General features: G+C 38.5%; 1 protein-coding gene across 3 annotated transcripts; it reads right to left on the bottom strand.

Annotated features, from left to right (window-relative positions):
* Positions 1–1001: 1001 nt before the first annotated feature.
* Positions 1002–23741, bottom strand: GPLD1 (glycosylphosphatidylinositol specific phospholipase D1). Of its 3 annotated transcripts, none has more exons than XM_058021551.1 (25): positions 22492–23741; positions 19590–19645; positions 18997–19075; positions 16302–16399; positions 15384–15494; positions 15079–15127; positions 14543–14597; positions 13775–13882; positions 13057–13084; positions 12836–12975; positions 11836–11901; positions 11474–11597; positions 10831–10970; positions 9614–9800; positions 8532–8642; positions 7470–7544; positions 6855–7011; positions 5116–5257; positions 4467–4539; positions 4272–4365; positions 3510–3686; positions 3046–3206; positions 2761–2787; positions 2620–2670; positions 1002–1466 (listed from the first exon to the last, which is right to left on the bottom strand). In XM_058021551.1, the coding sequence occupies exons 1-25, from the start codon at positions 22586–22588 to the stop codon at positions 1389–1391; spliced, it is 2484 nt and encodes an 827-aa protein (XP_057877534.1). In that variant the 5' UTR covers positions 22589–23741; the 3' UTR covers positions 1002–1388. The 3 variants fall into 3 exon arrangements, with proteins under 3 accessions (XP_057877534.1, XP_057877514.1, XP_057877524.1); XM_058021531.1 differs by having other exon boundaries at positions 4467–4566; positions 22492–23740; XM_058021541.1 differs by having other exon boundaries at positions 4467–4566; positions 11474–11594; positions 22492–23740.
* Positions 23742–23765: the final 24 nt, after the last annotated feature.

The following is a 23765-nucleotide window of genomic DNA, read 5'->3' as shown; positions in this document are numbered from 1 at the left end:
ACTCTTTACCTGTACATAACTGACTCAAAGCACAATAAAAAATGTAGAGCAAAAGACGTCTTCTACAGGACTGCCTTTTATCTGTAGACATATGCAAATGTTTAAAGTTTTTCTTACAATTCAAGTAATCAAAATGCAGTCAAGTGCAATAAAATTACGTGGATGTCATACATAGCAAAAAGCCAGTGGAGACTGTATGCTCAGAATGAAATTGCTACAGAACTGATTTTGTCAATTTTGATTTGAAGAGAAATATTCTGCTCTTAAAAGCACGCTGCTTGTTTTGCCTCATACCACGGTTAACAGATTTGTAACATAAGTACCGCAATCCCAGTTGTAGCCAATCACTTCTTTCACTAAGTTCAGATTTAACTTCTTTTTTAAAGTGTTCTGCTATTTGGGCAAGTCCTCAAAATAGATACCAGAATGCATTGTAAATCAAACTACTGTTCATCTTGCCTTTTTTGATGTATTTAGAACAACATCCTTGAGAGACAATTCCTAGGAAGGTAAGTTGAGATGTCTTAATTTTGGAGTATGACCTTTAGAATTCTGTGCAATTTTATTTAAAATAAAAATAATGCCTTGCCTTTGTGAAGGAGGCAAAACACACATATGTGTCTACAGACTAGCATTGGTAATAACAGTATCAACACATTCTGCTGCTCAAGTTGTTTAATAGAGAATTGATGCGCACTGTTAAACCTGCATCGTACAAAATTAGTGTTAATTAGTTAAAGACAATACTGTTAACAATAAAAGCCATTAACAACTCTGTGTTACCATGGTCATGGAATTTTACACAAAAGCAGAAAGGATGTCAAGAGTAACTAGCCAAATGCATTTCCTCAAACTTTACCAGTCTTGCTTATTCTTTTTTTCCTGAGGGATCTGAGCTGCACTACACCCTCAATGCACGCCTCAAGACTTGAGAGAGAGAAGAGAGAGAGAGACAGTCCTGTTGATCAGCACCCACCTTTCTGTCAGTCTTAAAGCTGCCCCTGCTGCATGCTTATTATTTTGTCAGTAACTTTCCATAACTTAGAATCCTTATCACAGTATGTAAGAATTGTAAATGCTGTGCTGCAGTTTCCCAGTTTTGTCAAGAAGATACTCAAATCTGGTCAGTAAAGGTGGCCACTGAACATTCCTTATACAGCCAAATACTACTACCAAAAATGCAGCTGCTTGCTCCTTTCAACCTCTCAAAGCTTTTCAGACCAGCTTGCTTGTTCTAGATAAGCGATGATGCTGCCCACCACAATTCAGCAAAAGCTTGCTGACACAGTATGTTGGTTTGTGTGGGCTCAGGAAAGTAGCACAAATACTACAGAGGTTCATCACTACAAGACCAGGTGTGCCCTGGTTTTTAAGGCTGCTGCAAACTTCTAGAGTGAGTAGACAAAAAGCCTTCCACCAAGTCGAGCTTTCGCAGAACTTCTCTCTGCTGCCACTACAACTTCTTTCTGCAGGGATAAAGAGCAAAGGTTAGCAAATGCAACTGCAGGTGCATGGCTGCCTTAAGCTTCCCTCGTGGATTATGACCATCTTGTTAGTGTCATATAGAAATGTGATGGGAAATGAGAGAGCAGCCCACCTCATTGGAGTAGCAGTTAAGAATACAGTTTGGCAAACCAGACTATTTTATTTGGGGAACTGGAGCAAGCTGGAACCAAATGAAATGAGTCTCTTGCCCATATTAACTGCTTCTCAGGGCTAAGATCAATAGGGATGAAGGGGGAGTGTGGACTAGATGGTGCTATAGCAACAGAAAGCAACTGCTTGGAGAATGGCCTCACTTGCATTTAGCAGTGCCTGTGTTTCAGGTGTTGGATTATGCACCCTAATCTAGCTGAGAGAATTTCCAGGTGTTTCTCCATTTCATGTTTTAACACAAGAAGTCAAACACCATTTGTTGAAGACCTCCTCAGCCTGGTACTGAGGCTTCCTCTGTATTCACACAGAGAACCCCAGTCCTCATGGAGGTGATGTTAGAGTGAGCAGAACATTGGAACTCAGCCAAACAAGCACTAAGTAACCTACCAGCTAAAAAAAAAAGGCTCCTTAGTGCATCATACAAATGTAGCAATGTGGGTTTGGTAAAAAAATGGGCATCTGGGAGAAGCAAAGATAAACAGGCACACAAACACATCCTAAACCAGTCAGGTAGGAACTGGACCTCTGTGCTTAGAAACACAGGACATATGAACAGCATTCACTGCAGGTGATAGCCAGGACAGCAAGCCTGTAAAAACTAAATCAGAGGGATGGTTTTGAGGACCTGGTTTGCTCCACAGCTGAGCATCCACTTTGCATACAGGTTGGCATGAAGCTGGGAGGCATCTATGCTGCATTTCCCATGGAACCTTTCAGCATACTCCTAAGCAGTTTAGAATTCAGGCTGCTTTAAAGCGATTCAGATTTTTTAGTTTAGGTGCCAAAATTGTAGCATTCCATAGCTCATCAATCTATAAAATGTGTTTAATTATTGGTTCAGAGAGTAACTATGTAAAGAACTTAAGACTTGAAAATGTGTAAGATACATGCGAGGCGTTAGCTAGTATATGCAAGCGAGGTAGAAGGATGATATGAAACCTCCAACCATGTAATTTTTCTCACCTTTCTTTCAGATTTCACAGTGGTAACGGAACTCCCAAATCTTGATAGTTCCTGTAAAATAACATTGCTGGTTATAATGCTGCAGGGTTTTTTAAGCAGGACTTTTTAGTTTCTCTCAGTAATTTGTTTCTGGCTACTTACCTCAGGAGAAGTCAGGACATACTGCGCCTATAGAAGAAAAGAGAAGAGGAAATAAAAAGTCATTGAAAGAGAGTAGGAGACCAGTATGATAACCCTGGCTCCTAAACAGCAAAGTAATTTAGGAACAAACAGGAGGAGCCTGAGAGTTTTGCACAGATTCAGAAGCCTGAGAAAAACTTTTGTTTTCTGGAACGAAGGCAGAACACACTTGGTATTGGTACTGGATGTAATTAATTAGTTGTCATTCTAAACTTATGTCCAGAATTCATTTTCATGTATTCTTACCCAGTCCTCAGGACAAGGAGATGTCCATGATGTGCAGTGGCCTGTCACATTCCCTGAGGATGCCTGTCTGCCATTGAAAATATAAACACGGCCAGCAGCCCCACCAGCCAGGACTGAGGTGACACCATTAGTTCGCAGTGGGGATGCCACAATCATTTCATCTGCACGTATTACAAAGAGGATATAACACAGCAGAAGTGAATTAATGGTAGACCAAAACACAGAAGAGCTGGTATGTACATGCCTCTAGATAACAAAATTTCTATTAATGATGGCAACTAAAATGTTTCAATTTCTGATTGAGTTGCTTGGGATTTTAGAGAGGCCTCCCTGTAAGGCACAATGGAATACTAGTACAATTCAATTGAGCTGTGTTTAGCACTTGTATGAATATGCAGGTGGCCAATTTTCCTGTTGCCAAAAGTCAAACACTTCACTTCTGGTCTAGACTCATCAAGTTTTACCTAGTCCGTCACTATCCAGATCACTTAGGTATATGTCTCCTCCAAAACGAGAAAACCTCCTGTCCCCACTGAATGTGCTGAGCAGAGAAGGCTTGGTGCTGTTTGACAGGTCATAAACCAGAGCCAGTCCAGCTTGATGCAGCACTGAGGACATAAATAAAATCCTAGACAGGCTGTCTGGAAAAAAAACAAACAACCAAAAACCAGATGTTGAGCATCAGACATAGGAACTCAGGTTTAGTACTTAAAATTATAGATAATACTGGCATTACATAAAATGGACAAAATTAATACAATGTATCAAATGACATCAACAATTATATGGGATTAACACTAATTAGGATAGGGAAAAAATTCTTTGAGTCATAGTACCAGGGGAGAAATGCATTCCAGTTAGACTTCTGCAGTTTGACGTCCTCAATTCCTTGCTGTCTACTGCCACAGTGAGGACAAAATACTGTGATGTTTCAATTCCAATAAATATGCAGTCTACTAGAAAATCACTGTTACATAAATAATGCAAAGTGGTAATGCTTTTAAGCCCATTTAAGGAAAGAAGAAGACCCACTGAAATTGAGGCACAGTAAAGAGGACTCTACATATAAGGCATATAGAGGTGATTACAGTGATTTCTTTTTTTTTTTTTTTTTTAACTACATGGAAATTTAAAGGTCCCTTTTCCCTTAAACATTTTATCTCTTCTCAAGTCATGCAGAAACAAACATCCTAAAGCAGAAATGGTCTCCAATTTTCAGGACATACCTGCAGTAGGTGCACCCACCACCAAAACTTTCCTTGTGTTCCCCGCCACAGACAGCACACCACTGGCCAGAGACAAACCCATTCTGCCCATCTCCTGTTAGATTTTTAAAACATCTATGTAATTTCTACATTTATACACTTCAAGTTATTCACAAATATTCACAAATTATTCCCATAGTAAAGAAGCAGCCCTACCTTGTCTCCAGTGATCTCAAACCAGGGCTCTGTACTTGGTGGGTTATACCCGTACACCTTCCCAACACTCTGTCTGACATCCAGCAAGAGGGGATTGCAGCTTCAATTACAATGCAAAATAAATTTGTATCTAGCAAAATAATATTGTACACATTCTCCCCTTTTACTTTGGAATAACAATGCCTGACAAATTCCAGAAATCTACTTTAGTAATTCCCATACTTGTTCTAACTAATTACACAATGCTTCGAGCAGAGATTTGGTCTGTCTATCCACTTGTTTGTCATCCAAAACATTTTCATGTTTAATTTGATTTTAAAAATGCTATCTCAAAGCAAGAGCTATCCATATGGTTATTTAAGGCACATTTACCCATCAGCATTTTTGTGATCCCTCTCCTCCCTCCTCAGGGAAACCCAAGAAATTCTTAGGTGTCTTTAAATAACAAAGACCTTCTCTAGAGGGTCTAAAAATCCTTGTCTTCATAAAGAAGGGTGAAGACATAAAACTATTAATTTAATAAAAATATTCTAAGCAAAACGAAAAGGAAAGTCCCTAAAAAAGCTAGAAGTCTAATCTATTGTAAATCTTAAACCTTGCAGAAGAAGAGCAGAGTTTAGAAGGCAGCAAGCTGTCACATGCAACACACCTAGAACAAGTCTTCCATGTAGGGCTACCAATCAGCAGTAATGTCATGTTCTCCAGCTGGCAGCTAGCAAGTGAAAATCCAAACCAAGCATAGTTTTCTTCCCCCTGCACCATCCAGTTGGCATCCTGTACTGAGAGAAGTCCTGAGAGACCAGAAAAAAATATGAGTTAATTCTTGGTGTGCCCTGGCATTGAAAAACCAATTTGCAATCCTCCACTGATTCATCCTGTGACAACAAGTTTCTCTGTGCAAAGTTACACTGTTCATGACATGGCATCAGTAGTTGTTGACTTTGCTTGCTCACCATGCAGCTCTACTGGCTGGTGAAAGCTTTCCTTTGACACAGCCTGTTTCTCAATCCTTCCAATAGTACATGAAAGCTACCACTCAAGACTGCCCTAAACTACTTACTGTTTATCAGAACTTGCAATTCTTCAAGGGTGCTGGGTGGGAGCATTCTGGCTATAATTTAAATAAGTAATTCTGTGCTTTGGTTTTACTAAATTGTCAGCAGTGTTTTCAAACCCATGTTCTTGTGGTTTCTAATTTTACATTTATTAGAACAAGCTGCAAAAATCATCATCTGTCGCCATTAACTGTATTCACTTGTAGCATTCCTCTTTAGCCACATGAAGATGAATGATAAATATTCATTTGTAGAGGTTTATTTGCAATTTTCCAAGAGAGAGCAGTGAGCCTACCCTGGACTCACAATGGATGGTTGAATCCATTGCTTTAGTAAAGTTCCCAACAAAGTTTCCCACATTTGTTCTTACTTCCAAGCTGGGACATTGCAGTCCAGATGGACAGAAAACCAGATGGGAAAAACTTGGTAGAGATTACCCCTCTGACAAGAGCAGATCTCTACCAACATGACAACAAACATGTGTTGTTCTCTGAATGCCTGCAACAAGTGGAGTGCCTTCAGGGATCCATTTTTTGACTCATCCTGTTGGTCACTTTATTATAAAATATTTATACAAGGCAACATGATGCCCTTTTTTGAAGCTGGCAGATAACAGGAGATTGCAGGGGGTGGTCTCATTTAGAGGCACTCAGGCAGGCTGGAGTAACAGGCTGACAGCAACCTCACAAAATTGGGTGAGGACAAATGCAAAGCCTGACCCTGGGAAAGGAGATGCCCTCACACTGATACAGCTGGGGACATACTGGCTGAGGAGCTGCCATGTGGAAAAGGCCCTGGAGATCCTGGTGGGCAGGGATTGAGTGTGAGGCTCTGGCACCAGACAGCCAACAGTGCCTCAGACTATGTAAGCAGGAGCATGGCAAAGAGACTGAGAGAAGTGATTGTTCCCTAGATCACGCCTATAATACATCCTTCCATAACAGGAAAGATGTTGAAAAACTGCAGCAAGTTTAGTAGGGGTGTTCCATGCTTTCTATGCCTGTAAGATCACTATGCAAGGTGGGAGGACAATAGACAACGAACATAAACTGAAACAAGAAAGCTTCATACTGGCTGTAACAAGAGGTTTGGTTTTTTCCCCTATGAGGACTGCCAAGAAGCAGAACTGCCCGGAGTGTCTCTGCAATTTCTACCACTGGAGGTTTTAAGATGCAGCTGGACAAAGCCCTGAGCAATTTGGTCTGGCTTCACAGCTTCAGTAGGAGGGACACCCTCTGAGATCACTTCAAACCTGAATTATGGCTTGATTAATAAGGAACAATCAATCAGTCATATAAACTATGGAAGGGTTAATTTACTCAACAAATATTACCTTGGCGGCTCCTGTTGAAATGAGAGTAAAATGCAACCACAAATCCTCTCTGCTTTCCACCACCGGGTGCATATGGAGAGCCCACAACCAGATCAGCATTTCCATTCCCATCAACATCAGCTGCCAGGAGGGACCAACCAAGATTACAGTAGGAATACTGCAATAAACAGTTAGTTTAAGCCTGAAATAGATCTGAAACCATCAATTCTGTAGCAAAATAGAGCAACTTTTTTCTAAAGACCTAAATTTGTTTTTGACCAAATTACCCTCCCACTCCTTGGCTTCAATTTTGTTTTCTGAGGTTTTTTGTTTAGTTTGGGCCAGGGTTTTTTGGTGGCTTTTTTTGGTTTTGAGAGCTAATGCACCTTTCTAGTCATCCTGCTGCCTTTCTGCACTGGGGTATAAATGTCTTTCCCAAATACTGCCAATCCAACCAAGTACCTGCTTGCTCCATACCCATCAGTCTATATTTCCTTGCAATGATAAGTTGAATTTTAACATTCCTTTTTTAAGCCCATAAGCCCTTTTCCCCTTTATCTCACCTCCTGCCTGTGTAGCCCTGTGTTAGCCTGGCTAACAGGGTAGTATAAACAGGACATTACATTATCAATATACCTGACACGTTATGGTAACGTTTGGCTGAGGTGCCAAGCCTCTTCTCTCCATTCCAAAGTAGACATACACAGCACCCTGAACAGCAGAAAAAGAAAATAAGGCATGAGAGCAGCTGCATGTCAGTATCAAGTATGAAATGCAAGGTCAATCACAAGGAGTGGAACAGTTCTGCAAGGGCTGTTCATACTACTTCACTTTCCCTCTCAGAGCTTTCCCATAATACTTTCTTTCCCACCCCAAGCCTAAGAATATCCATGGGTAATGGGTACTGCTGTAACCAAGCAACAAAGCAGAGAAGTACATGTTCATCATATTCTGTGTAAGGAACAAGGGCAGTACAGTGTATTTATACTCATAATACACATGTTCAGATGGCTCAAATTTTGACAATTATTATGTAATGCAATGGCACAACAGATGTGCACAATTTTCCAAGTGGTGAGTCTAAATAAAAGCAACTTAAATTCTTATTTAGACAGCGAAATTAGAATCTAAAATTCTGAAGAGCTTTAAGCTTAATGGATATAGTCTAAATCAAAACATTTTGCCTCTCACTTTGCATGGCATAAAAATATTCAGGGACTATTACACAGGCTTATCTCATAAGCTGCAAGTCATAAAGCCTCTGTCACTTGATTATTTGGCAAGAGTGTCTGTGTTCATATCACATTTTAGATATAATTTGTTGGCTTTGTGAAAGCATATGACAAAATTCATTGACCTATGAGGTCCATTCCAGACTCTCCGTTCCTGAACAAAAAGGGTATGTTTGTATTTCATTAATGGCTCCTTACATTTCCAGCATGTCAGTGCTGCAAAATTGCAATCTGGTTTGGATTTCTAATGTGCACAAAGGCCACTCAAAGAGAACTACAGGTAGGTGTCATTGCTGTAGTCAAAGTACCCACAAAGGTTATAAACTCCTGTTTAAATTACAGTGTCACCTTGAGCCACAACAGAAATTCTCTTTTTCATGTCAATATTTAAAAATTATGTATAAATAAAAAAATTCAGTTGGGAGAATTAAAAAAAAACCAAAACAAACCCATGTTTGTAGCTTACTTTGTAGGTAAGAAACTGAGATCCCACAGAAGGTGCTCCAATTGCCAGATCTGGCACTCCATCCTCATTGAAGTCCAGGACTGCCAAGGCAGAACCAAATCTTCCTGAAGGCTAAAAGAAAAGGGATTACTCTCATGTTTTCCAGTCAAAACCATGAAAACCAAATGTACATTTGCACAGGGAATAACTGGCAACAGATGACAAAAGTCTATCCCAACAATTCTTTTTCTTCTACGTAATAACCCCCATGACAACATATTTAATTCAAAGTCAACTGTGTTAAAATTAAGGACAACTGAATATAATATGGTGCTGCTTTGCTATTTCATCTCCTGAGTCCAGTGCACCACTGATGTCAAGTTTATGGTATTTCTTTTTAATAGCATTATGACTGGGAACCACTAAAACACTCCGTAAGAAGACAGAAGCTGTTACTCCACAGTTTATAACCACAGAAACAAATAGAAATGTATCTCATTTCTCCATATTATCTTCTTTATGAATAAAATTATTTTCTACAGACCATCATATTTAACACCCAAAAGGGTCATTTGCCCTTACTCCTTGGTTACAAACCAACCATCATCATGTCTAAGAGTTTTCTCTTTTTTTTTTCAATACTCTTACTACAGACAAAATTATCTGGGGAGAAGTTATCAATTAATGAAGAAATGTAGACTCAAATGAATTAAAACTTATTAAATTAATAATTTTAAAAGGACAGGAAACACAATATTTTCTTAAATGCAGGCACCAGAATTAGCTATACTGTGACTTACAGAGACACAACCGGAGTTTTATTTAAGGGCACTTTGGTGCCCTTTGGTATTACACTATGGTCTAATACTCACTTATCTGGTACAGTAATGGAAGTGAACCTACAGATCACCATAATTTCAAATGTTCCTGGGACTTTAATAATGATTATTTTCCTTGAAAAGCATATGACATTATATGACATCAGGAGGAGCGTTTCAGAAATAATACTCATACACATTAATGATACTATTGCTCATTCAAAACTCCCCAATTTTAAGGCAAAAAAAAAAATTAAGTGACAAATTTTTGCCTTGACCCCTTACCTGATGACCCTGTAGTACTTGGTCAGCTTTCCCATCCAGATCCATGTCCCCTGGTGGCAAACCTGACTGGTTGCCATAGACCACATACACCCTTCCTATCTGAACTCGGCCCATGGTGCTGTACCCTGGTGCTCCAGCCACCAGATCTTCATATCCATCCTGGTTTAGGTCAGCTGAGATCAGTGCCCTGTACAGCAAGGGAGTCAACAAAATCAGCATTAGTTTCCAAACTACCTCAACATCAGTGGAAAAAAACCCCGTAATTCAGATAAACCAGAACTTGTGTTTCCCCATATTGTTTTGTAAAGACCTATACAGCATTTTAAATATTATATATTTGGTTATGTTTTTTTGAATTAAGTGAAATCAGAAGAATCATCTTCCTTCAATACATCTGAGATGTGCAGGAAATGCTTTTTACTGCCATTAGGCACCTGAGAGCAATCAGAGAAAGAAAAGCATTAAAAAGGGCTGTTTGCATATGACAAAGAATACAAAAAAAAAAAAAAAACCAAACAAAAAAACCAAAAGAAATTAAGTATCTTTTAAACTGAACATCTGATTTAATCAATGGACTTAACAGGAGATAAGCAAAAGGATCCCAGGTCTCAGTAACATGCTGGAGTTTAGAGAGGGAACATGGAAAGAACTAATTACTATTAATTTAGCCAGTGTGAAGTAAACTCAAGAATTAAATCCAAATTTTGAGACAGCATAAGGGAAATTAAATAAGCAGCAATGCAAACTTGTTTTATTACTCTTCCTTGTTGCAGGTCAAGGAAGAACGTCATTGGCAAGGAGAGAGAATATGCCTCTCTCTGTCCTGAATCTATCTTTGAACTCCTACTAGTCTAGAGTATTTCCAAGAGGTCTCGCTAGACATCATCAGTCATCAACTCATGACAGATGATTAATTTTGCACAAACATCATTCAACAACCAAAAAAGGGTAGCAACAATTTTTTACTGTTCAGAACTAGAGACAATGGTAGTATTAATGTTGGTTCCCTCCTTTTGGAGCTTGATCAACACCTGAAAGAAAAATCTTATATGTTAACTTGCTGTTCATACAATATAAGACATTTCCTCAAATTTGTATCACTAATTGATTTGCACTGTCACCTTAGAAGAGTATCCAAAGGACCAACAATAACATTTTGGTAGATACTCAAAATTTTCAGAAATTAAGAGGAAAGTGGGATGAAAAAAATTACCAACCATCCAAGCCTAGCATAGGGTGAAGTCAGAAAATATGAAGCTGCTGGCTTGGAGATGTGCTTAGAAGATTTCTGATGTGTAGCTCCTAATGCTCTCCAGACATTGGTTTTAAAAGCATGGTTTATCAAGTGGAGGGATTTCTGAAATAAAAATAATAAAGGGACACAGCAGTGGTTAAAACTCCAGAAGCTGAAACTCCAGAATGTTTTGGGACACCTCAAAAATCAAGTCACCAACAATGGAAATCACCACACGGATTTAAGAGGAGTCTGACTCAGATCAAAGCACCATTTTAGAAAGACAAAAATCTGTATGCTTTAAAGGGAGCACTACTAATCATTCACTGCCAGGCTTTGCTGGGAGTTCTTAACCCAAAAAAGCCATAATATGTCTGTAAAATGTAAATACTAAATATATATTTTGTAATTTTTGGCATTGCAGGATGTGTTCTAACTTCACTATACAATGAGCAAAGTTTTAAAATTGAGTATTTATGATGTATCCATATACATTAGCAATGGTACTGGAATGTCCATGAAGTCAAAGACCACCCAGAGACCCTGCTCCTTCACGCGGGACAGAAACAAAAACAATATTATATAGAGATGACTTTTACCTGACACATCTGTTACTTCTCACTTACTGTTGCCCAAGGCTGTATGTCAAACTGAACTCCTCTCTCTGTGTAGTTTATATTCTTCTCAAGTGTTTCTGAAAGCAAAGAAGTTGTATTCTTGTGATGTTCATGTTTTGATTGTTTGTTTCTGCTAAAATAAAGAAGGCAGTGATAAGAATTAATATAACTGAAATAAAGACTCAAGGTAAAAGCTGCTCTTAGATTCTGCCCAGTTCCTTTATACAAAACTTACTCATGCTAAGAGAATCTCAAATTCATACACAAAAAGATTACCCAAAATATCTCTAATTTTCAGAAGCTCACTGTCCACACTAGCAGAAGACTCTCCTCTCATCACTGAAGCTTTAAACCATCAGAGCTATACTCACATGTGGCTGTCCTTGTGCTCCTTTGTGCAGTTTATGAACAGAGGGTTCTCAGGCAGGTAGCAGTCACTAAAGAAGAATACAGAGAATGCACTTTAAAGATTTTACCACAATGGAAATGAAACTAAAAATACAACTTTTATACTTACTGATTCCTCTGTCAGAAGTCATCAGTTTTCTCAAGAAAATCAAAATCAGAGCATCATCATAACCTTAGAAATCCCATGATGTTTATTTGATGACCTTGATTTGATTCTGTATGAATATCACGTCTTTATAGAGCTCTTGAAGGAAACTTATTGCAAAATGCACTCATATGAATCTAAAGCACTTTTCATCAAAGTGTTACAAAGAATATAACAGATTGTGCCATTCTGTATTTCAAGCATAATTTCCCAAAATAGCAACAGTGCTATTTTCCATATAAATGGATGGGTTAATTGCCACTGTTGGTCTTCTAATGAAGAAAGGTTGTATTTGTTATAGAGCTGTTCAAGTTTAAACTTCTACAACAATATGAAATTGTGAGAATAAGCCTGACCTTAAAGACTAGAATATATACTCCTATTCTTTCTAATCCTATTTGCCTTCAGAGTCTGAAGGTAATATCTGGCCTCTCCTCAAAAGAGACATCTTTGCTGAGTGATGGCAGCAGCCAAAAGGTGCAGACTCAGATTGTCAGTCCAGCTAGGGCATGGGTATGCAATATTTAAGCAAATACTTGAGTATGCCTTAAAGAATGCCACAAATTTTTCCTGGTGAGTATCACCTGGGCATGCCAGAGGCACACTAGGGAAAAGAAGCACAAATATATAAAAAATACAAATGCAAGGCCTGTGTAATTCTGTGCACCCAGGCAAAAGGCAGACATGGAAATTCCCTTGTCCAAGTGAGAATCTAAAGCTCAGCACCTATTCCAGCAAAGATCCACTCTTCAGAAGAACAATTAAGTGGGTGTCAGCACTTGACTACTACATTTCATAGTTAAGGACACACACCATACCTGCTTCCATTCTCTAGCATGTGGCTCGTCAGCTCAAAAATGTTGTTGGTCCAGAATGCCATGTCATCCACTCCCCCAAGGAAATATTCGTGGAACTTGTCCACCAGAAATGGAGATTTACTAGCAAATGTTGGAAAAAGCTAAGAGACAAGTAACATACTCAGTAAGATGGATCACATCGTCTCCATGCTCATTTTTATTAAAAAAACCAGAAAACCAACCTTGCCAACAAGAAGCCTTTCTCCATGCCTGAAAAAAAATGAGAAATAAAACTTGCTTAATTTAATATTTAATTAGTTTAAATAGTTATTTTCAAAAGTCCTATATGGTAAATACTATGCAAGTCATTACATTTCCATGTTGATTGTTTATATATTTTTAAAGCTGTAATGTAAACCAATAAAAACTTTATTGCCCCGAATTTTGAAGGATTCACAGTTTTTGTAGATGTTGTATGACTGTTGGTAATTAACTGAAATACAAGATACAGTTAAGCTGTTCAGGATATTCAAAAGCAGACACTACCAGATATCCAAAGTCTTTTATGAATTATTCTTGGACTTGAAGGGATCTACACAGAATGTAGATAAGGTATGTATCTACAGACTCCTTCAGTGCATGATAATTATACTGCTAACTCACCACAGTGCAACAGTACTTGAAGACACAGCTGCTCTCAAATAAATAGGCATAAATACATTAAATGCAAAATGCATTAAATAGCCAAGATTTACCATCTGTGGTGTAGTAATTTACCAGTCATTATGTAGCCCAAATTTGAATCCTAGTCATTAAAAAAATTCAGATGTTCAGTGATTTTGGGGTCTAGGAGGGAGTCTTCGTTGCTGACATCAATGCATAAGGTGTTTCAAATATGATTATCATATTTCTCCTATACATGTTTCACTGACAAAACTCAGGCAGAGATATTCAACTTACAGTTCAAAAAACAGCAAATAAGTACATTCAGCAATTGTGCTTTCAGTTATGATCTCTTTTCCATAAAATTCCTTATAGATAGCAGCTAAGTCTTTGACAGGTACATACCTGAAAACAAAAATAATGTATTACAACAGCAGATGGTTCACATCACCTGATAAAATATTGTGTTTCTTGTAATAACAACAGCCTATAAAACATTCCAAATTTCAAAAGACTACATAAGGTCATGAAGATCTACAAATATCAGGATTGCACATGCAACTGGGAGAAAAAAAATAGTGGATATCTAAGTTTTCTGCTCATTTTTATGCTTTTAAAACTGACTTCAATATCCTCAACTTCCCAAAGTTTAAATATATCTCACTGTGGTTGTCACTTAACTGAGTTATTTAACTAGGTGCTAGGACATTCCAGCAAAAGGTTTTCAGTAGTTATTTTACATATAACTACTTATAACTTAAGATAATAAGGTAATATAGATAAGTTAAGATAATATAATTTAATCTTTTTTGCTGTGTTCCTATATATAAAACTCTCTTGTGTCCTTCCAGTTTTTATGTCAGGGAACAGTAAATATGCATATGAGGAATACTGAACACATAACATTTAAAAGAGTTGCAAGGGGGTTTTTTGAAAGAAAAATAAAGGAAAGCATTTTTTAAAACAGAATAATAGATAATTATGTGATATTATATGTAATTATATTAAATATGATTATACAAAAAACCCCATTAAATATGAAAGAAGACAATCTCATTATCTTACCAACTCGATGCCAGGTAACTGAAGTCCAGCTCAGACTGACTCACTACATCTCCTCCTAAGGATGAAAGAATGAAAAAAACCCTACACAGCTCAAGAAAAAACCCTGTTAGGTATCTGTAATGGGTAACAGTGTGCATGAAGTATGTATGGCTCTTCTACATGCATTTATATGGCAGATCTTCCAGCTATATATTTAGAATACACAAATAGTTCACCCGAAAGTATGCTGGACATTTTACACCTCTGGAGAATAATGTACAATTTAAAATCACAGTAGGGACTCCATCCATATCTTAGCATCCTTTGGTCTGCATTTTGGCTTTAATCCAAATGTCCATATGCCTTATCACATCTCCTGAAACCTGAGGACAAGTACAGCAGGGCTTTGCAAGCCATGGGGGAGGGCAAGAATAGAGTGTCCATATGCCATCTTTAACTTCTGCATTGCACAGGACAAGAGCCAGAATCAACCACCATGGTTTTGAAGAGGACTTATTCCAATACAAGGATCTATGATTGGCAAACAGAAACATTACCAAAATCTCCAACACTGTGAGCTTCTGAGTATGAACCACGAAAATCAATCTGGAGAAAGAGAAAAACAAGAGAACTGCCTGTTTCTTTTCATATGAGCAGAAACAAACCCTCCAACAACACTAATGGTTACAGGTCCCAAACCTGACCAGCTTCACTCTTATGAAGTTTGTGACATTGTGTTTCTCCAAAAATTTTCCTGAAACAGGGCTCCAGCTTTTCTCTCACCTCCCCACCACAGTCCAAAGCAAAGCTATCCATTCCAATAAATCTAGTTGTATGAATAAATAAAGTAATACAGGCTTACTTCTCCCATGGCCTTTAGAAATCCTTGGTCGATGCCCAGGCTATGCCAGCTAACATCTGCCACCATATGTGAAGCAATTCCAAACAGGAAAGCCACCAGCTTCTCTGTAGCCTACACAACAACAATCCATTTGTCAATAATTTGATTTCTGTCTTTAAGAAAATGTTAGCATTTTCTGTAGATGCGTTAAACAAGGACACAACTAAGAAGATTTTATAGTCCAAGAGTTTACCAGGACAAAGTGCTGACTGCTCATTGCTTGATGCTGTGGTCAACTTTTGTAACTTGAGAAGCTTTAAGCAGTTTATACAGTCCGAGGCCATAGAATTACATGATTGATGTGAGGGTAATTTGCATACTTCAATTAAATGTGAACCAAACTGTTTTTCTGGACCAAGGATAAACATTTCCACTTCCAAGGACTGAACTCCCTCTGCCACCATGGTGGTTGTGTAGGCAGACAGAGGAGAGAAATACATTCCTCAGCACGTTCACTTTTGGCAAATTGTTCTTCATTTCCTCCTACATAGCTTACAGACCATTAACAAGAGCAAATCCAGACTAAGTTCAAGATTTCACAAGTAAGAAATCTAAAACATGTCTGGTTTTCAAATGGCAAACCCTGAACCAGATCTCACAGGAACGCAATACCACCAATTATATTTAAAAGTTTGGACCTATGAAATATATGCACCAGACCACAGTGGAAATAACTGACAGACTTTATATGGAAACTGTAAGTTTTTTTTGTATGGTAAAGATTAAAACAGGATTTCAAGTGTTACTGTATAAGGAGAGATTTTAATATAAAAATGTAGGGTTTTCTATACCTCACAAATGATGAAATTACAACCAGTGAAGGTGAAGCAAACAACTGAAAACAAAGTCAATCAAGCAAAAGTTAATCAACTTTCTTACCTCTTCCCAAGGCTGAGGATAATTCCTTCTGATGTAGTCAATACTTGCTTTGAGAAATGGTGACCAGTGAGTGTCTTCAGACACATCATGGAACATTCCTATTGCAATAAAATTATATCAGTATTTGATTTATTCTTTGGGGAAAAATTAAATAGAAAAAAAGAAAAAGGAAGGGTTTTTCTCCATTAAAAACCCCACAGCCTTTTGCTCAATTTCATGTCAGATGATACATTTTGCACTCCAGCTCATGAAAAGAGCCAAAATAGACTTACTTTTATCTGATTCATACTAACAAAACAGATACTAGATTTACTTTCTATGATTTTGGTTTGAAGCATCTGAAAATTTTGTGCCTGCTCCTTTTCCCTGTGCCTGTGAGTGGGTACAGTACAATGAAAAGCTGCCTCCCAAGCAGAGAGGATAAAGACAGCTGACAGAGAACCTGCTAACTAAATTAATGTATCCACTTGTATGGCAGAAAAGCTGTAGGGAATGGCAGCCAACTCAAAATGTCATGTTTTCTGGCAGGTATCAGTTTCCACAGGGCAGGGGCAGGCTATGTCATCATTATTACCACAATCATTTTCAACAGAAAGGCAAACTAGCCAAGACACAGTCAATGTAGGAGGGGAAAAAGGGAGGAAAGTAGGAAAAAATAGGTTTCATTTAGAAGATGCATTTACTACTCTCACCTGAATTTAGGCAGAAAGATTAGATTGTGTAGGAACTAACAGTGACCTTGCCTAAAAATTTCTGTGTACCTACATAAAGCTGAGTGCAAAGGGATGTTGACAAAAAGAGATCGAGCAGCACACATGTTAAATTCTCTAAGGGGGAGGAAGGTAGGTGGGAGATTGTTCAGACCATCAGTACTCTTGGAGGAAGAGTGTGTGTTTGTTGACACAGCAATGTGAACCTGCACAGTGTTAGGGGAGATTAAATACTGAGAGAGAAGACCTTGTGGGGCAATTCACTTACCTTTTAGCCTCATGACATTTTACAGTGCAGCTAAACCAGATAAAAGAAGGATGGTTCTTGCTTAGCAAAATCAGAGTAGGCTTTTACATCTAAGCTTGTCTCCTGCCCAAAGAGGCAGTCTGGATGGCTTTGTTCTTGATCTTATCACACAGTTAAAACAGCTACCTGAAGAGGTATCATTTTCTTCCATACTGACTAAAGAAATTGTGCAAGTGATCAAATTCTAACAAGGCAAGACAGACTCCAAGGTCAGTGAAGGAATGAAGACTGGATACTGCAGATAGAGAGGCTCTGACCTGGTATAAGACAGGTCAAAATGGTTAGAAGGGAAAGATGAGATAGATAGATTAGATAGATAGATAGATAGATAGATAGATAGATAGATAGATAGATAGATAGATAGATAGAGCGAGCTAAAGTAGGAACTGAAAAAAAATCCCAGAAGAATATCAGTCATGAAAAAAAGGAAAGCAAGACTGAAGTTTGGGACAAGAAGTTGGCAGAGCCAGGCAGAAAACCGAGATGAGTGCCCCAATGAGTGACAGAAGACAAAACCAGTATTAAATGCCAGTACAGAGAGGTGATTTGGATGTGAGCTGAGCACATCAGGATATGAAGCAGCCTGTAGCTGGCATAAGCAACAGGCAGCATCAACAACCTCTGTCTGAGAAAAAGAGAACTTGGGGTGCAGCTGTGTGACTTGGCTCTAAACCAAACAAAGGTCCTAACTATCCCTCAAATTTCATGGAATTTGTGTGGCCCACTAAAATAAGCTACTTTCAATACTTTACACTTGCACTAATACCTCAACAATATTGAAGCCAGTAAGGCCAGATACCCTCACACAAAGTACTTACCGCTGCCCTGTCTCTGGTATCTGCCTAAACACCCTAATAGCTTGTACCTGGAGGACAGGCTCTTTATCCCATTTCCTAACTGCTCACTATCCAGATTTACCCTTTCAGTAGCAAATATCCTACAGCAAGGCCTAGCTGGCTCTTTTATAGCCCTAATGTTGCTGAAGAAGCTGCTTATGATCAAGAACCAACCTTCCAGAGCTGAAAAATTAGGGGACCACTTGCAAGTCAAGACATATTTTTCATAGCTATTGCAAGAGGGTGCTAATTTTGTACTGCAGTCTTTTGATCTGCAAGCAGCAAAATTAAGACTGACATTAATTTCCAACAAGAAGAGTAAAAGGCAAAAGACTGCACTCTGGAAAAAAAAAGGTTTTAAACTGGGATGTTATTAACACTTGCCCACCCACCCCCCAGCAAGCCCTACAGTATTTTGTTGCTGTGGGACTTTTAGATTGTCCTATCCTCTTTTTGACTGATCTGATAGAAACTAATAATTTTTAACACAGAAATAGCTTTAGGTCTTCCCTAAGATTTATAAAAAAACCATAATTTTGTCCTCTCTGTACTTAGTAATCTGACCTAATTTGATCAAACAACATCCTTCTATTAAATTGTCCTACGCATTAAATCGTTAAATTTGCCCAAGAGTTACTTTCTAAAACAGTTTCAAATGTGTTATTTCATTATAAATTTCTACAAAAAGGCTTTAACAAAAATGCTGGATAGTTTTTGCAGAAAAGCATTTTTGTCCACACTTCATTTCTTACAATGTAACCATTTTCAACCCACTAAACTCTGTAAGATTTCCACATAAAAATGTAATTGTTATAGCATTGGACTTATAAAGCTTCTCTTACCACGTTTGCAGATTGGAGGATAAAAGGCATCAGGATAAATGCTTCCAGCCTGAAAAGCATCTTGGTGATTTAATAATAACTGGGGAAAGGATGGGGGGGAAAGGAATCAGAATGCTATTGCACAACACAAAACCACATTTTACTGCCAACATCAAAGATACATTCTAAATAGCCAGCAAAATACAACTAGTATCTTGGTAAAATATACCATGTAGTGCACAAAACCTTGCTGCCATTTGCTGTCCTTAGGTTTATTAAATTTGCTTTCCCAAAGTACTCTACTGGTTCTTGTAATACAACTGCTCACATAGAATATGACTAAAGAAGATAGGAAAACATGCAAGAAACCACACAAAGTGTGTGTATATATATATATAGATATATATATATATATATATACTGGTATAATTGCTACATTTCTGTAATAATATTCAGAATAATTCAAATGATTTTGAATAAAAAAAGGTAAAAAATACAGTCTGGGCACAATATTGATGCACACATTACTGCGAATAATAAAGACAGGTAAGAAGGCAGAAAGAAAAGCATTCAGAAGAAAGGTGTACAAAATTGAGAAATAAGATACTTCCTACCTTTCTATAATTAACACTCCCTTCATGATTAGTGAAAAATTCCAGAGCTCTGTGTGCTGAAAAACAATATATTGAAGTGTTGATTTACAGGTACTGGGTGCATGCCCAGGTTTTGGTAGAAGCAGTAGCAGAACCAGAAGACAACACATTTTCATACCTAAGCCAAGCACCAAGTGCATGAAACACCATTTCTCACAGAGCTGTGAGAAGGTGTGTTTTCTCACCTAGGGAGTTAATAAGGAAGTGCTCTTTCTGTGGCACATCTTCAGTCTCTCTCTAATCCCTAGCTGCCAAGCTGAGCAACCAAGCTGATCACAGAGAAATGAACTCCCCATGTCCAGAACTGAGCTACAGCAGTGAACTGACAGGACCACACACAGCACATGTAAAGCACAGACCATAAAGTTTTAACTGTACTCAAGCTTCATTGTTGCCCTTAACAGTGAAAAAGGTATGTTGGGAATCTATGTGGGTGTTTAATGGTTTGATTAATTTTTAACATGCATGGAAAGTAACAAAAATCTAAAGGTAAATAAGCAAGGTAAATAATACTACTTATTCACTGAATTGGCAGATATTCTTACTGCCAAAATCTTTATTTAGCTGGCATAACAAGTGAATGAAATGAAATTACTTCCTTTTCATTAATGAGGTCTCCTAATTAATATTAGATCCCAGGAATAATCTATCAACACTATTCTAAAAATACTTAACATTTCCTCTAAAACTCTTTTCAAAGATTGATTTGTTCCTTACCAAATAAATCATATCACAAAAAAGCCCCAAAGAACCAAACAACAAAACAAAGAAACAAAAAACTCCCCCTACCAAATCCAAAACAATTCATTACTATTCTGGAATAAGATCTGGACAAAACTGTGGGGGTTTGAATGATCTTTCACTTTGAATTTTACCCAATAATCTAAATCATCCTTATACAAGTAAGATACCTTAAAGACCAGCCTTGCACCAGAAGAGAAACAGCAACAAAATAGTAAGCAATACTCTAAAATGTTAAGGCTCAGACATTTCTACACACATCTCTGCTTCCAGTGTGGGAGAGCCTCAGTTTGACAGTTTGCTTTTTCTGCCTCACACGTCCTCTGCACTTCTCTTCACTGCTCAAGTGGGCCCAGGTTCTACAACTCCAGCTTCACAAGGAATTTTATGCCAGATCTCCACAGTCTCATAGAGCCTCATAAGTGTGACAGGAATCCCCAGGGCAAGGAGCTTCCCCACTGGGACCTGCCTCCAGGCACGGCCGTGCAAGTAGGACACAGCACAGCTCTGCCAAGCACACTGAACACCACCAACATTCTGAACAGGCAGAGTTTTTCACCATTTTAAAAGTACATTCAAAACTGTGTCCAGGATTTCTTTGGTGCTGGCTTTGAGTAAGAGGAACTCCTTCTATAGTTTGTTGTTCAGTTTTTTGGTTTGTTTATGTATTTTTGGGTTTTGTTTGTTTGCTTGCTTGTTTTTGTTTTCCTGAAGTACTCAGTGTTTGAATTTTGGAAATATTTTCATCTTATCATACTAGAATTTTATGTGAACAAAAATAAGAGTATTCATTTTAGCAGAATCATAGCTGATCACAGTTTAATGTAATTTTCTGTCACATGGACAAAATTCATTGTAAACTATAACCCAATAGTTCAGTGTATTCACAACTCCTCAGGCAACCAAGATCTTTATATTATATAAACACAAGTTTTCTGCCAACAGAAAACTTGATTAGGAAAAGAAAAAAAAAATCACTGCTTTGGGACAGATCTGTAAGCTTCTCTTTGCAGATTTTTTTTTTCAAACTCATTCTATTCTGGCAAATCTGTTATTTCAAGTCCTCAGAAGCTTGTACTTGGTAATTAGAGCCCTGAGCTTGCAGAGTGGTGTGCACTTGCCTAACCTCAGGCAGCATGGCTTCTCCTACAGATTATTATGGGTTTCTTGACACATTGTTAGAAAAAGCAAATTGTCCCAGGATGCTGACATGGGTACAACGCTCAGTAAGGGAACACGCTCCAGTCTCAAACACCATGAACAATCCCAGTCTAAATTGTTCAAAGTTGCATGTATTGTATTCAGTACTTATAGCTTGAGAAAATTACCTGAATAAAGGCAACATCCTACATTTTACCACCTGTTAGAGCAACGAATTTAGAAACAAAACCAGAAGAACAAACAACATAAACTGTCAATTATTATGAGTAACTCAGAATAACCTCACACTGTTTGTGTTTGTGCTCGCAAAACTGCGGAAGAAACCAGATTTTAAAAATAGCACAGGCAAACAAGACATTCAAAACAGAAATATTTCTCCATTTTGATGTTCGCTCAGTTCTCTCCTTCATTCTCTAAACATCTAGGCTGTTCTGGCTACAGAGAGCAACCTATCAGAAAGAGACACAGAACAAAATTTTTCTGCTGTTAGTTACAGACAGAAACACATTACAGAATTTTATCTACTTGTGCAGGTACAACATAATTAATACAACGTGATTTAAAAAGAGAGTTACCACAAAGAACTTGTGTTATTCTTTAATTTAAATATAACAATCCCACAAATTGCCTAAAGCATTCCTTTTCTTTCTCCAAACCAAACTCTGTCTGCGTAGGACTCACAGACAAAAACATTCCAGTTACATAATGCCTGTGCCTTAGGAGACGGAAAAATATGCGACACAAGTCAACTCAAGCGTTTTACTTACAAAACCAGTAAAATTTCAAACTCCAAAAATCAAACTGCTCATTTATCCTATCTGTTATTCACATTTTTTTAAATTATGTAGACTGCTTACTACTTTAACATTTTTTCCTCCCTCTGCTTTCCTGCTGAATCTGAACTTACTTCTCTTCACAAGAAATTCAAAACACAACAAAATCCATTTTGAACATGTCTTACCTATTTCAACATGTGTTGAAATTCCACATGGGATACATCTCTGACAGAAATGGTAGAGTATAACCAGAGAGACAGACCAAATCTTCAGACCAACCATGATGCTGGCTCCAACTGTGGTTTTCAGAAGCCTGGAGCAGTAGCACTGTGACCTTTGAAATGTAGGTTACGGAGCATGCCTTTTCTTTCACACATATTGCTGACACAGCAAGCAAACGACTGCCAAATTTGAAAGGCTATTTTATACCAATGCTTTCTTTTACTGCAAATAAAGTGATTTCTATAAAGAAATAAATAAATTGTGGGTATTCTCCCCACTTGAATTCTGTAATATCTCTGGGATTTGAGCATTTTAATCCATGCATCACTGCACAGCAGCAGTGAGATTTTTGTCGAATCCAACAGCATGGCAAAGAGTATCCTCTCAGAGTTCGTCCAGCTCATGGTGTGCTTGCCTTACAGCAGCTACATCCCATTTTGCAAAACAAATTAAAGCCAACTGCCAAAGCAGTGTTAATAGAAAAACACTAGCTCCTGAGTTGCAGGTGATACAAATTCATAACCTTTGGTGAGCTGACAGGATATTGCACACTTAAGTCTGGATCTTGTGGTCAGTATTGAAAGCACAGCTGATATGTGGGAGACTCATGGAAGTATTCCTGCCAAGTGTATTGCTATGAACTTCAGGCAGCAGAGGCTGGACACCCTGCGCTTCACAGCCACCCTTCATGCACATGCCACAGCCACAGCAGTCCCCAGCGACATGGTGGCACTGGGCAGGGGTTTCGCGTGGTGCTTGTGCCACAGACTGACCAGCTGTCATGGGACCCAGCCCTCCTGCAGTTAAGCACAAGCTAGCCTGAGACCCTGAGAAGACTGAGAACCCTGAGATCTTATCACAACCTGCAATTTCCTCGCGAAGGGAAGAGGAAGGGCGGACACTGATCTCTGTGGTGATCAGTGGCAGGACCCGAGGGAACGGCATGAAGCTGTGTCAGTGGTGGTTTGGGTTGAGAATTAGGGGAAGGTTCCTCACCCAGAGGCTGCTTTGGCTCTGGAACAGGCTCCGCAAGGAAGCGGTCAGACCACCAAGCCTAACAAAGTTCAAGAAACATTTGGACAACGCCCTCAGGTACATGGTGTGACACCTGGCGTGTGCTGCGCAGGGCCAGGAGTTGGACTTGGACTTCCATGATCCCTGAGCGTTCCTTCCAATGCAGGATGCTCTGTGACTCTGGGCCTCCCCTCGCCCTATGAGGAGAGGCTCTCGATGGGGT

This window comes from Melospiza georgiana, chromosome 1 (genome assembly GCF_028018845.1).
Source record: "Melospiza georgiana isolate bMelGeo1 chromosome 1, bMelGeo1.pri, whole genome shotgun sequence".
In the NCBI taxonomy this organism is placed as follows: domain Eukaryota; kingdom Metazoa; phylum Chordata; class Aves; order Passeriformes; family Passerellidae; genus Melospiza; species Melospiza georgiana.
The sequence above is the reverse complement of the archived record's forward strand: the minus strand, read 5'-3'. Positions and strand labels throughout refer to the sequence as shown.